Source organism: Condylura cristata, unplaced genomic scaffold (assembly GCF_000260355.1).
Source record: "Condylura cristata isolate star-nosed mole 26May11 unplaced genomic scaffold, ConCri1.0 scaffold00032, whole genome shotgun sequence".
NCBI classification, from domain to species: Eukaryota; Metazoa; Chordata; class Mammalia; order Eulipotyphla; family Talpidae; genus Condylura; species Condylura cristata.
Window position 1 is genome coordinate 3,014,312 of NW_004567133.1, and position 13,645 is coordinate 3,027,956.

Here is a 13,645-nt window from a genome sequence, read left to right on the forward strand (position 1 = left end):
CGAGGGCGCGGGGCAGGGCGCGGACGCCGGGAAGCGGGCAGGAGCGGGACCCTGGACTTCTCCCGCCGTTATGCTCCAGCCTGCCTCTCCCCAGGGCAGGGTTCGCTGCCTGCCCCCCACTCTCCTCTTTTGTCTCCCCAGGACAGTACGAGTCTACAAGGGCAACAAGAGCTTCGGCTTCACGCTGCGTGGGCATGGGCCCGTCTGGATCGAGTCTGTCCTCCCCGGTAAGAGGCGGGCTCGTTATAGTAAAAGTCCCTAAGGCCCAGGATGGCTGGAAGGACCTTGCGAGCGGCTACTTAGCAACCACCTTCCCTCCAGCCAACCTGAGTGCCACAGAGGAGCAGGTCTGAATCATCCATCGACCTGGGTGGGGCGAAGCCTGCCAAGAGGGTCACCCATGAGCTAATGCCCTGAGGTCTTCACCCGCATCTTCCCTGTGTTCACAGGGAGGAGCCATGACTTCGGGGATGCTGGAGCATCCAGCCTGTGCCCCAAGCAATGTTCCTTGAGCCAACTGCCCACTGTGCACGGGCTCCTTGCCAGGCCAGCCCAGAGGGGCAAGAGGGCCTCAGGACTGCCCCCCCAGAGGCCCCTTACTTAGCCCCACCCATCTGAACTCCCTCCTCCTCCTACCCTGCTTGCTCCTTAAATGGCAACCCCTGGAGTCTCACACCTCTGTAGGGGTTCCTCCTTCTGCACAGCCTGCAGAGGGGGCGGTGGGGTAAAGAGGAAGGCCCACGCCTCACTGAGGCCGCCCATCAAGGAGAGCATGGAGCGGGAGTCTCCGGGTGATGACAGGTCGGGGTCACTCGCACCCAGCTCCACCAGGTCCTAAGCTGATGCTCTCGGTGCCACATCCCCACCAGTGTGACCCACCCCTGCTGATGCTGTGTCCTTTCTGCCCTGGTGTCACGTCCCCCCGGGAAGTGCTCAGAGTCTTCGCATCACTGTCCTGGCCACCAGCTTCTTCTAGGCTGAATCTGAACATCTTCCAGCTCATCTCAGACTTGTTCTTCACTGAGTTGTTGCCATATTGTTGGGGAGAGGCCAGAAGGCTGCTTCGGCCATGTTGTCCATACCTCACCCTCCCTCTCCCTGCCTCTTCATGAAAGAGACTTGGCCTAGGGCCATGTCAAAATCCAGGGTGCTGTTCTCCTCAGCCACGTCTTTAAACTGGCAACCCCATGCCTTCCTTCATAGAAAGTCAAATGAATGCGTTAATGAGAGCTTTTACAGATGGGGAAACTGAGGCTTAGAGAGCTGCTGGCAAATCAAGGGGCAGAACCTGGGGTTTCCCAACTCCCAACCGTGTGTCCTTAAATCCCTTGCTACACCCCTCTGACTCCCCTCCCAGGCTGGCCCAGGCTTCATGGCAGGCCAGGTTGGATTCGGTACCAACACCCTCACCTTATTTTCAGTCCCAGAGAAAGGACTTTTCCTGGTCATTCCCTTTCTCAAGACTTTCCTCACAGCCTCAAGAGAAGACTGCTCCCACTCTAAGTGTATATTTTATGTACGCACGTATCATTCCCCGCCACTTGAGTCTGAATTAAACTATCCATAGACACAAACTTAGCAGACCCCCTCCCTTCCCTGGCTGAGTTAGGTCTCCCCTTGGGAGTCGTCAAGCCAGAGTGAGAATTAGCTGCCCCCCTCTGTTAAAATGAGCAGGGGCACAGGGTGCCACCCAGGGCCAAGGCAGCACCAGGGTCAGGCAGGCAGAGGGAGTGAGGAGAACTCGGGGACAAGAGTGGTTTTTGTGGGAAGGGCTGGCTGAGGCAGGGGAAGCAGGCTGAACAGGGATCGGATTGGCTCGTTTGAGTAAGTTCCAAGAGGGGGCACGGGGTTGTCCCTAGTTGGCTGTGCCTGGCTCTGGGTGACTAGGGCAGGGAGTTGTGACCCAGGGTGTGAGACCCCATAGAGGAGGGGGCTGATGGTGGTCCGGATTAGTTGGTTTGACATGAAAGGCATGCTTGCACACCAACCCGTGACCAGCTCTGGGATTGACTGATCCTGGACGAGACTCCTCCCAGTGTTAGCGAGGCCCAAGAGGTCAAAGCTCCAGAAGCCCAGGAAATAAAAGGCATGATTAATACGCTGTGCTTCCAGCCTGAAGCAGGAGCCAGCCACCCTCTAGGCAGACACATTACGTCCCTGGCAACGAAACCACACAGGAATGGTGTGTGATGCGACCTGTACGAGGGTCAGGACAGAATCTGGAGCAGGGTCCTCTGCAGGATGGACAGATGCTGCAGAAATTGGCTCAGTTCCCGGCCATGTCTCTGCTCTTCTCCAGCAGCTCAGACTGCCCACCTTATGCCCCGAGCCCGGGGGCCCCCAAGCCCCAACCACAGGTCCCGCCCTTCGGAGAGCAGCTGAGGTCGGAGGCCTTGGGTCTGATGGGGGATCTGTGACTTGATGTGGCTCTCTTCTCTGCGCACCCCATTTCACACTGAGAGCAGGCTGCTGCCCACTGACCAGCATGCCCTTCCTTTCCTGTTTGCAGGGAGCCCTGCTGACAATGCTTCCCTCAAGTCAGGCGACAGGATCCTCTTCCTCAACGGACTGGACATGAGGTCAGAGGCTACTGGGGATACCAGGGCTTGGGGATGACCTGTCCCCCAAGACTCCTGCCTTTTGGGACATTCAGGCCATGGTCTTAACCCTCTCTGACCAGTTGGTACCCAGGGTCTATCCCATGTCCTATATGAGCTCTTAAATCTGTCGTCCCACCCAGCCCGGGTGTCAATTCGTCCTTCCAGCCAGTGACACCATGCTGGGAACAGAGTCGAATGGCCCATTTATATCTTGCCTAGGAACCCCACCAGGGTGACATGGGCACAGCCCAGAGTGCCCAGCTGGGTCTGGGCCTGGGGCTTCTCCTACAAAAATTAGGAGGCAGGAGTGGCAGGGCCTGGGGTCCTGATTCTGGCCCAGCTGTGGACTATGCTCTGGCCTCTGGGGCAGGGCAGGGAGGTGTGTGGGTGGTTGTGGACAGAGCTCATCCAGGTCAGGCCCTCCTGGGCCGTCTCTACTTGGCAGGAACTGCTCCCATGACAAGGTGGTGTCCATGCTGCAGGGCAGTGGTGCAATGCCCACATTGGTGGTGGAGGAGGGGCTCGTCTCGTTCGCCAGCGGTGAGACCCTGCTCCCCCCGGCCACTTGGCTGCCTTGGCCCCCAAAAACCCTGTTGGGGCTGCCATGTGTGGGATTTCTGAGTCTTCAGAGGACTCTGCTTTCTCCCCAAGCCTTCCCTCCCCAGGTGTTACTGGGGCAGAGCCTAAGGGGGCATCAGGAGCCCCACCCTGACGCACCCTCCATCCATCTCCCCAGCCAGAGGCAGCAGGTGTGCTTCCCAGGGCACAGCTCTGTGTGGCCACACCCCAGCTTAGGAGGACACTTGGCCTAGGACATGGGTCACTCGTGTCTGTCCTACCTGTGGCCCTGCAGACTCTGATTCCCTGGACTCCCCCAACCCATCGTCGGCGCTCACCTCCCTGCAGTGGGTAGCGGACATCCTGCCATCCAGCATCCGGGTCCAGGGGAGGACTTTCAGCCAGCAGCTGGAGCACCTGCTCACTCCTCCTGAGCGCTATGGGGTCTGCAGGGCCCTGGAGAGTTTCTTCCAGCACAGGTGATTGGGCCAGAGTGGTGGTGGGCACCTGCCCTAGGTGGGCTGCCATCCTATGCAGACACACCAGCAGGTCTCCCTGACTGCACCGCTCCCACCTGGGGGGGAGGGGCACAAAGAGGCAACACAGGTACCAGGGGCTGAGGGCAACACTGGTACCAGGGGCCGGCAGGGCGGGGACCTCTGGGCTCCCTAGAATAAGCAACTCTGAAACTTAGCCATGGGACCCAGGCCAGCCACGGCCTTCTCTGTAAAGGGAAGCAGGCAGTCACCACCAGTGTGGTTGCTGGGACTGACCCCACAAGACACTGTTGGGGTTGGCTTGGTGTCTTTCTGTGACAGCATCCAGTGTTTGTAACACTCCTTGGCCCATAAGGTGAGTCCTTGTCTGTGCAAGGCCCCTCATTTATTCGTTTCCTATTTTTCTTTTGTTCTAGCATACTGAGTGAGATATAATTCACATGCCATACCACCCATCCGTTTAAGAATGGCTTTTAGAATATTCACCCGTATGTGCTGCCATCACAACATTCAATTTTAGAAACCTTCATCATTTCAAAAAGAAATGTGCACCCTTTCCCTGTCCATGGTCCTGTCCCTTCCTTGCCCACCCCCAATCTTAAATAATTGCTAATCTGCCTCTTATTTTATTAGGTTCTCCTGTTCTGGACTTTCATATGAATGGAATAATAATTTGGGGAGAAGATTTTATTTATTTATGCATACAGAACTGGAGTACAGGCCAGAGGTGCAGGGGCAGTGAGAGAATTCACTAGAGACAGAGTGGGGAGCAGAACAGGTCGGTCTATGACGTATACTGCTGAGGGGATCGGTGGGCGAGGCAGAGGTCTGCCATACCATGAGGGTCACCTCCAGGGCGGGGGATCGAACCCGCACCGAAGTGGCCACAGCCAGCTTCGCAGTGCTGCGCTCCAACCCGCTGCACCACCAGGGAGGTCCCAAATCATAGTTTTTTTAATGTCTGACTTTTTTCACTTCTATTTTCAAAGCACAACCAAGAACATCTACTTAATCCCTTTTAATGGTCAAATAATATTCCACCAGGTGGCTAGAACACAATTTGTTTATCCATTCAGCAGTTGATGGATTTTTGGGCATTTCCCCCCTTTCATTCTCCCTGGACCCCACTCTCTCCCAGAGCCCTCCCTAGCCAATGCCACCAGCCTGATGAGTTGAAGGGGTATCCTTTTGGTGGAAGGTATTCTTGAAAAGTGGGCATTGCTACTTAGTATGACTTATTTTTCTTTTATATCCTCATTGTGGTAACAGCTCATGTGTGTCTGACTCTCAGCAAGCTCTCTCTGTTTAGATCTGTCCACACTGTTCTCTGTAATTTGAATACACTGGTTGCAACTGCAGCCAAGTTCCGGTCAATGGCAGCCACCCTGTCCTCTCTGCAGTCATGCCTTGTCTTGCTGGGCTGTGCTTTGTCACTCCACACATACTGTGGTCTTGTATTTTTGCGAACTGAAGGTTTGAACCCCCAGCATTAGGCAAATCGCTCAGCGCCCACTTCCCAGCGGTACATGATCACCTTGCAGCTCTGTCACACTCAGGGACGATATGGACAATGTTCATCTACACATAAGGTCACTGCACCACTCATAGACCACAGTCTAGTGTGAGCATAATTTTATATTTGTGGAGAAACTGAAAAACACCCGGTGATCTGCTTTGTCATGATATCTGCTTGATGGCAGTGATGGGGAGCAGAGCCCTGACATCTCCACGTGTGCTGTTTACCCTCCCCGGGGACCCAGGTGACCGGCACGCTCCCGTCACAGCCGTCCTGTGAGCGCATCCTCGCACACACGCCCGGAACTGGTCGCAGTTCATCTGAAGGGCTGCCTCGCCAGAGGTTACACAGAGGCTTACTTGCTCTGACCAGGGTGTCCCAGGTTGCTTCCCAGAGCAAGGATTTCACTCCCTGGAGCCAGCTCACGGCTCCCTCCTCTCCATGTCCTCACCAACATTTGTCACTTTTTAGCTTTTACTTTTGCTAGTCTTCTGTTCATAAAGTGATATCTTATTCTTTTAATGTTGACTTTTTATTACTAATTATTTTAAGTATCTTTAGCCTTTTCTGTCTTTGTTTGCTAATTAGCTGTTCAGAGCTTTTGTCCCTTTTTGGTTTTTTGGTTTTTGTTCTTATTGGTTTGCTGGAGCACCTTGTTTATCTTACATCCTGACTCCTTGTTGATTTTAGATGTGATCAATTTAAACATTTTAGACATGATCAATATCTTTTCCCATTTGTTACTTCTATTCTTTTTCTCTTGATGTCTACATGCCCAAGTTGTGCTTCTGTGAACAGAGAGCCTTGATTATGTAAAATCAGATTCAGTAACTTCGGGGCTTTTTTTTTTGGGTTTGTTTTTGCAAAGGATAAGTGGGGTACAGGCCAGAGGCTTGGGGGTGGGGGTGAGAGGATTCATCTGAGATGGTGGGGAGCAGTACAGGCAGATGTCCTGAAACATATACTGCTGAGGGGAGCAGAGGGCAAGACAGGAGAGGTCTGCTGCGCCACGTGGGTCAGCTCCCTGACTGGGGATCGAAATGGACCACAGAAAGGATAGCGCTGAGATTTATTTAACACCTCAGCTGCTAGGGAGGCCCCTACCATTGACAGCTCTTTCTTTTGAGGTTTTGTTTAAGAAGTTGTCCCTGCTCCTAGGTTGAAAGATATTCTCCTATATTATCTTCTGTTGAATTCCTAATTTTACCTTTCACACCTGAAGTTCCTCTTTATGTGTTGTGTTGTGAGGATCCAGCTTTATTTTCCCACATAATGCAAGGATCAGCAAACTATTTCTCTAAAGGGCCAGAAGTAAATATTTTTGGCTTTGCAGAGCAATAAATTCTCTGTTGAAACATTCAACTCTGCTGTTGGAAGTGGAAATCAGCCATAGATAATACATAAACAGCCAACACCATGTATCCTAACCCCCAAGGATTTGGCACCCCTAACCCCCAAGGATTTGGCACCCCTAGCCCCCAAGTTATTGAAGGCTCAACTGTAATGAGTCTGCTTCACCAACATGCTGTGTGTTTTAATCTTCACAATAACTCTGCACAGTAGCTCTGTACTATTCTTATCCCCATCCCACTGACAAGGGAACTGAGACATAAAGAAGGAACTAGAGAAAGTCACTTGGCTAGTAAGAGGCAGAGCTGGAATTGGAATCTGGTCGGCCTTCCTGCCCACCTTTCTGTCCCGGGTGAGGGAGAGCGGGGCTTGAGGCTGCACTCCATGGCCTGAAATTTCCCGGCACCTCTCTTATGCCTTCACCCACCTGCCATGAGCCCATAAAGAGGAAGCCCTTTTCTCCTGCACCTCCACCCCCTCCCCAGGAACATTGATACCCTCATCGTTGATGTCTACCCCGTGCTGGACACACCGGCCAAGCAGGTCCTCTGGCAGTTCATCTACCAGCTGCTGACCTACGAGGAGCAGGAGCTGTGCCAGGAGAAAATCGCGTGCTTCCTGGGCTACACAGCCATGACAGGTGAGCCAGCTTGCCTTCTACTCACTTCCTGGTGAGAGGCCAGACCCCCGTAAAGTATCACAGGTGATGTGGCCCCCCACACAAGGAGATGTACCCCAGTGCCCTGCTAATACCTGTCCATCACACTGAGCCTGGTCCTAGGAGTGACCCCACCTTGACCTTTAAGCAGCTTTAAGCAGTAGCCCCCATAATGGCGTGGGGGTCTGAAGTTTCTCACTTACAAAATGGGGGTGACCTCTGTGGCTGTGCTTTGCTCCTTGGCAAGTGTGCAGTAGATCAAGACACTGTGTGGACATTGTTTATAGGCCTGGATGGATCATGAACACATAGCTGGGTCATACCTGACTCGGGGTGCACAACACAAGCCAGGACCCCCCAGGCCACCTGTAGTCTCAGCCACCTGTTTCTGTGCACCTATCACAGTCTACCCCTTTGCCCACAAACCCCTGTGTTTAGGCCTTGAGAATCAGAAGTGAGCCTAATCCTGTGTGTGTGTTCTAGTCCCGCGGCACCTGCTGTCCCGGCCTGCAGCTCTCCTGAATGCTGGTCCTGTGTGCCCAGACCCTTAGCCCCAGGAATCCACAGTTTGTCAGTGGGGAGATGGAAGATCATAGTAAGAAGCTGAGGGTGTAGGCTCATGTTCTGCACGCCTACCTAGAATTAGAATCTAACATTTTACCCACCAAGTCCCCTGTGGGCAGCATGACAAGTCATTGAGACCTAAAATCATGGGGTCCTAGGCTCTTGTCATGAGAAGAGGCCACATGGCCACCCCTCCCAGGCTCAAACTCCACCACCCCCTGTCCCTCCATTTCCTGGCACCTGGTTACTGTGTCAGGGCGTCCCCTGGAGAGCTCTTCTAGAGTGGGGGTGGAGGCAGAAGGCCATCGGCCGCCCTCCCTATTTGGAGGCTCTTGTCTGGTTGAGAGGATAAAGGGGCCCCCTTCCTTTCCATGTCCCCTCGCAGAGCCTGAGCCTGAGCTGGACCTGGAGCCCGAGCCCGAGCCCGAGCCCGAGCCTGAGCTCCAGCCAAGAAGCTCCCTGAGGGCCTCCTCCATGTGCCGCCGAAGCCTCCACTCCCAAGGCCTGGAGTCCAGCCTCAGCTGTGGTGAGGCTGACAGGAAGGCAGGAGTGGGAGGGCGGTGCTGCCAGGGCTGTGCTTCCCCACCTGCAAAGTGGACGTGGTGACTAGGAAACCCCTGGGAAGTGGGTGACCAGGGCTGCGCTGGGGCCCTCCTGGATCTGCTTCCTGGCACTTTCTGCATGGACCCAGGTGGTCTGAACCTTGGGACTCAGAAATGGCCGCCTCAGAGGTGGCTCTTCGGACACCCCTGCAGGTCCTGCTGACTGCCCCGAGATGCCACTTCCTCTCATCCCAGGCGAGCGCCAGGCGGGCGATGGCACATCCCTCCCGGAGACCCCCAACCCCAAGATGGTGAGACCTCTCGACCCACCTCACGGCTTGGTGGGGGGTAGAGGATGGGAGACCCCTGGGGCAGCGGTGGATCCCAGCCTTCCAGACCACCCAGACTGACCTCCCAGGCCATGCTAAGGACACACGGAGGAAGTGGGGGCCAGCTGAGCTCACTCCCGCCTCCTCTCCCACAGATGTCCGCTGTCTATGCAGAGCTGGAGTCCCGCCTGAGCAGTAGCTTCAAAGGGAAGATGGGGACCACGTCCAGGTCCCACGCCTCCCCTCCAGTGCCCAGCCCAGCAGTCACAGCAGGTAGGGGCTCAGCCAACCCCCGATCCTGAGGGCTACACTGGTCTCTCCTCCTGGCCACCTGTCTGGGTATTAGCTCCGCCTCCAGCTAGAGCACTGGACACACAGCCCTCCCCTGTGCTTCTCTCCATGGCCAAGGGACTGGGCTCCAGCAGTCTCTGGGGCTAGTGGCCACACACATGAGGGGGGTCCAGGATGTGTGTCCTGGGATTCCCGTCCCCGCTGTGGACGTCCCCAAGTTATCCTATGGCTATTGGACAAACTCCCCAGTGTTTGTGTTGCTGTGTGAATGGGACAGCGGGAAAAGGGTGGCTCCTAGGAGGTACATGCCGGTTTCTCTATTGTTCAGGAGGCAGGGACCTGGGGGGATGCTCCCATGAGCCAAGGGCCCAGTGGGGTGAAAGGTGCCTCATGGAAAAGGCCCTCTGCCCTTCCAGTTGCATTTGGTGGGGCCTGGCTGGGACTCTTGTATCCCTTCCAGGATGAACTGGGGTCGGGCCTGTCCTGGGGCTAAGCAGTGCACCCGCTCACACACTCTGACCTTTGATGATCCTCAGGGAAGGACTTGGGGAGGCGAGTCTCCCGGGGTCTCCCTGTGCTGTGTCCAGAGGCGGGGAGGAAGAGTGCCCAGCCTGCCCCGGGCCCTGCCCCTCCAGCCTGCAGTACCTGGATCCAGGTACTGACTGCAGAGAGATCCTCACGCTCCACCCCCCACCCCAGGGCCCAGGACCCTGTCCAACGTCTCCTGGCCCAGCGAGCGGCTCCTGCCCTCTCCCTGCTACTATCCGCTATGCTCAGGGGGCCTGGCCTCCCCCAGCAGCTCCGAGTCCCACCCCTACGCCAGCCTGGACAGCAGCAGGGCGCCCTCCCCCCAGCCAGGCCCAGGGCCCAACCGCTCCGACAGCCCTCCCAGCCCGGACCCTGCCCGCCCACCCAGCCGAAGGAAGCTGTTCACCTTCTCCCGCCCTGTGCGAAGCCGGGATACAGACCGTTTCCTGGATGCACTGAGTGAGCAGCTGGGCCCCCGGGTCACCATCGTGGATGATTTTCTGAGCCCCGAGAATGACTACGAAGAGGTGAGCTTGCAAGCAGGTGTGGAGGGTGAGGGGAGCAGATGTGACGTGTGGGTCTGAGCGTAGCTTCCCAGTCGGCATAGACTGCCCCAGGCCACCCCCCTTCCTGCCTCGGAGCTAGCTCATCCCTTGACTTCAGCTCTTTACTTCTTGCCCCAGGCTACCTCACCCCCTGTTTGAGGCTGTCCTGCCCCTTGCCTGAGGCTACCTCCAGACCTTATGGTAGGCTTCCCTGTTCCTTGTCCCAGTCTACCCTACACAGTCAGGGGTCCTCCTCAGAGCCTCAGGCCAACCCACCAGACTATCCTAACAAGTCCCAGATTATCCCACCCTCCCCTGCAGGGCTCTCCCACTCTCCCATGCCCCATGCTCTAGTCTCCCCGGGCCCAGTTTCACCCTCCCTCCTCCTTGTTCTGTCCCCTCTAGATGAGCTTCCATGATGACCAGGGCAGCTTTGTAACCAATGAGCGGAGCAGCGCTAGCGAGTGTATCAGCAGCAGCGAGGAAGGCAGCTCCCTCACCTACTCGTCCATCTCCGACCACATCCCCCCGCCCCCACTCAGCCCGCCACCCCCGCCACCCCTGCCTTTCCATGACCCCAAACCCAGCTCCCGCAACCCCGACGGTCCCCGTGTCCCCACTCAGATGCTGGCCAAGCCCCTCACCCAACTCAGCCATCCAGTTCCTCCACCACCCCCACCACCTCTACCCCCGCCTGTGCCCTGTGCGCCCCCCATGCTGTCTCGGGGCCTGGGCCACCGCCGAAGCGAGACCAGCCACATGAGCGTCAAGCGCCTGCGATGGGAACAGGTGGAGAATTCAGAAGGCACCATCTGGGGTCAGGTAGGTGTCCTGGGGTCCTGCATCAGACCCTGCATGGGTCCTTAAGCCATCCAGTCTCCCACATGGCTTATTCACAGGAGCTAAGACTGAAGGATTCTTTATTTTACATTTTTTAAAGATTTATTTATTTATTCATACAGAACTGGGGTACAGACCAGAGATGCAGAGGGTGAGAGAATTCACCAGGGACTGAGTGGGGAGCAGAACAGGCAGATCAACTAAGTACACTGCTGAGGGGAGCAGTGGGCGGGTCAGGAGAGGTCTGCTGCACCATGTGGTCACCTCCAGGGCAGCAGGGATCCAACTCATGTGGAAGTGGCTGAAGTTTCTTAGTGCAGTGCTTTAACCTGCTGTGCCACCAGGGAGGGCCTGAAGGATTCTTTATTTAAAGGCAACTGGTCCAAACCTCTGCACACCAGTGTCAACCTTACTATTCTGATGTATGAATTTGTTCTCAAACTACATTGCCAATGCATATTTGAACACCTTCAATGATTAGGTAACTCACTAGCTATCAAGGTATCTCTGTCCTTACTGGACAGTTCTAACCACCACTTTCTTGCATTGCTTTGAAATATTGTCTCCCCAAGTTATCCATGCAGAACAAGCATATTCCCTTTGCCACAGATGGACCAGCCTGTCAGATGAGCAAGACTCATCCCACCCCTATTCTTTAGGTCATCCCCCTAGAGCATGGTTTCTAGTCTTGTTGTTCAGTGATGATACTCTTTGAAAGGGGGAGCTTCATATGGGACTCATAATGGAACCTAAACATTTCAGAGGAGAAATATTTGCCTCCTTTAACCTGGGAGTCATACTCCTTTTGATATGACCTAGAATCCCTCCAGCTTCTTGAATTGCCTAGAGCATGTCCACTATCATCCTTAATTCTAGTCCCTTCATCTGCTTGGGACTGACATCATGTCCTTACTTGTAGCCACACTCTGTTGGGGCATGCTTGTCATTTTTTCCTATTGCCATCTCCTGGGTCTCCATTCTGTCTCCTGCCTTCTCAGCTATTTTGGCATCAGCCCATAACTCCAGAGGAATTTTCCATGTTGCTAATAAAGACAGTCAGCAGGACAAAACCACAAATAGGGACCTACTATGTCCCCTGGAGACTCATTCCTATTAGCCTCAGCTAGGACTTCAAGACTTGCTCTAAAATGTGGTTCTTCCACTGGTTACTGAAGGTGGATACAGGATACATCAGCCCAAGTCCACACCAGGTGTCCTCACCCTGTTGTCCTATTAGGACACTTTGATGCTCTGCCTGCTCTCCTTTTGGGATCTCTTTCTTGGCAACCACCCCACCCTCTTTCCCTGTCCAAGCCCCATATGACCTTTGAGACAGTCCGCTCTCATCTGGGCCATCCAGCTTTTAGCTCCTGGCATTTCCCTGCTTTGCTTCTCCAGCTTTGGCTCATCCTGCCCACAGCATCTCTGATGAATTCACTCCCTGCAAAGGACATTTTAAATCAGGGCCAGACACCTCAGCCACCTTCTTAGGTTGATTCTAGCCCTGTTATTCTTCTGCCCTAGTGCAATGCTGGCTTCTGTATGGATAGTGTTTCAGGTATGAGTGTATATGGGCTACAAGAGGAAAGACATAGCACCTGTTAACCTACAGTCTGCCTCTGTTATACCCCAGAGCCTGATGGGTGCTCTCCCTCCAAAACTCCCAGGACAGGCCTCGTGGGGTGGGTAGGAGGGGGACAGTGTTCCTCTCACTTTGCCCCTCCCTACTTCTCACAGCTTGGGGAAGACTCTGACTATGATAAGCTGAGCGACATGGTGAAATACCTCGACCTGGAGCTCCACTTTGGCACCCAGAAACCTACTAGTGAGTGGGGGAACCCAGATGCCAGTTCTTCTGTAGAAGCCCACCCACTGCCTTCTGTGGCACCCGGCCTTAAAGTTCCCGAGGTCTGCACTCTCACTGACTGACTGTACCACTGAGTTGTGTGACTTATCAAAACCCCCAACAGAGAGAGTAACCACAGCTGGCATTTATTGCATGCTTGCCAAATGCTAGACACCCTCATTTCAAAATTAATCCCGTGACAACTCTCTGAGGTAGGAACTGTGATTCCCCCAACTCGCTGATAAGAAATCACAGAGAGGTACGTTATTTGCTCAGAGTCACTCAGAGACAGTCGAGAGGCATGCACAGTGTCCCTTCCAGTCTTGCCCACCCCGGGTGCTCCCTATAGATTTTGCCCTCCGAGCAGAGATTATGTGGAAGGTGGTCCAGGATGGAGGTAAAAGACCTCTGTCCATCCAGGAAGCGACTGAAAGAGTGAGAGGTGGGTGGTTCTCACTTGTCCAGCTCTGTGTCAGTGACTTTGGGGAAAGGCTAGGGGAGGGGTGTCACATGGGCCAATATGCCAAGTATTTTGACTGGACCTGAGATGACAGAATGAGGGTGTGTGGTCGCCTGAACTTGATTCAGTCCCTGTTATGGGAAGGGGCGTGTCTAAGTTGTTGCTGTGGTCACGCTCCTCCTGGCCCCCACGGGCAGCCACCCCTTAGCCTCTCCTCACTAAACCATCAGTTTCTCTTTCAGAGCCGGTGCCCCGGCCTGAGCCCTTCAGGAAGAAGGAGGTGGTGGAGATCCTGTCTCACAAGAAGGCCTACAACACCTGTGAGGGGCCGGGAAGTTCAAAGGGTTGTGGGGGGCAGGAGGCGACCCACTCCTGGGCCGCAGGTTCTCGGATGCGTCTTGGTGGATTAGGTGTGGGGGCCCTGGCACCTGCCGCCAGTCTAGGTGAAGACCCCCTTTCAGGTGCGGCTGCCAGCCAAATCCCACCTGGGCGAGGAGGCTGGCCTCGGCCCCGCCCCGCCC

The 13,645-nt window shown here is 55.1% G+C and overlaps 1 protein-coding gene across 1 annotated transcript in view; it reads left to right on the forward strand.

Annotated features, from left to right (window-relative positions):
• Positions 1–13,645, forward strand: part of GRID2IP (glutamate receptor, ionotropic, delta 2 (Grid2) interacting protein) — a 36,611-nt gene that overhangs the window by 13,488 nt on the left and 9,478 nt on the right. The window contains exons 4-15 of the mRNA XM_012731634.1: positions 142–227; positions 2,510–2,579; positions 3,046–3,140; positions 3,454–3,637; positions 7,007–7,161; positions 8,129–8,269; positions 8,499–8,596; positions 8,770–8,887; positions 9,605–9,960; positions 10,384–10,800; positions 12,556–12,643; positions 13,355–13,444. Coding sequence (XP_012587088.1) covers positions 142–227; positions 2,510–2,579; positions 3,046–3,140; positions 3,454–3,637; positions 7,007–7,161; positions 8,129–8,269; positions 8,499–8,596; positions 8,770–8,887; positions 9,605–9,960; positions 10,384–10,800; positions 12,556–12,643; positions 13,355–13,444 — 1,898 coding nt within the window. The remainder of the gene's footprint in view (positions 1–141; positions 228–2,509; positions 2,580–3,045; positions 3,141–3,453; positions 3,638–7,006; positions 7,162–8,128; positions 8,270–8,498; positions 8,597–8,769; positions 8,888–9,604; positions 9,961–10,383; positions 10,801–12,555; positions 12,644–13,354; positions 13,445–13,645) is intronic.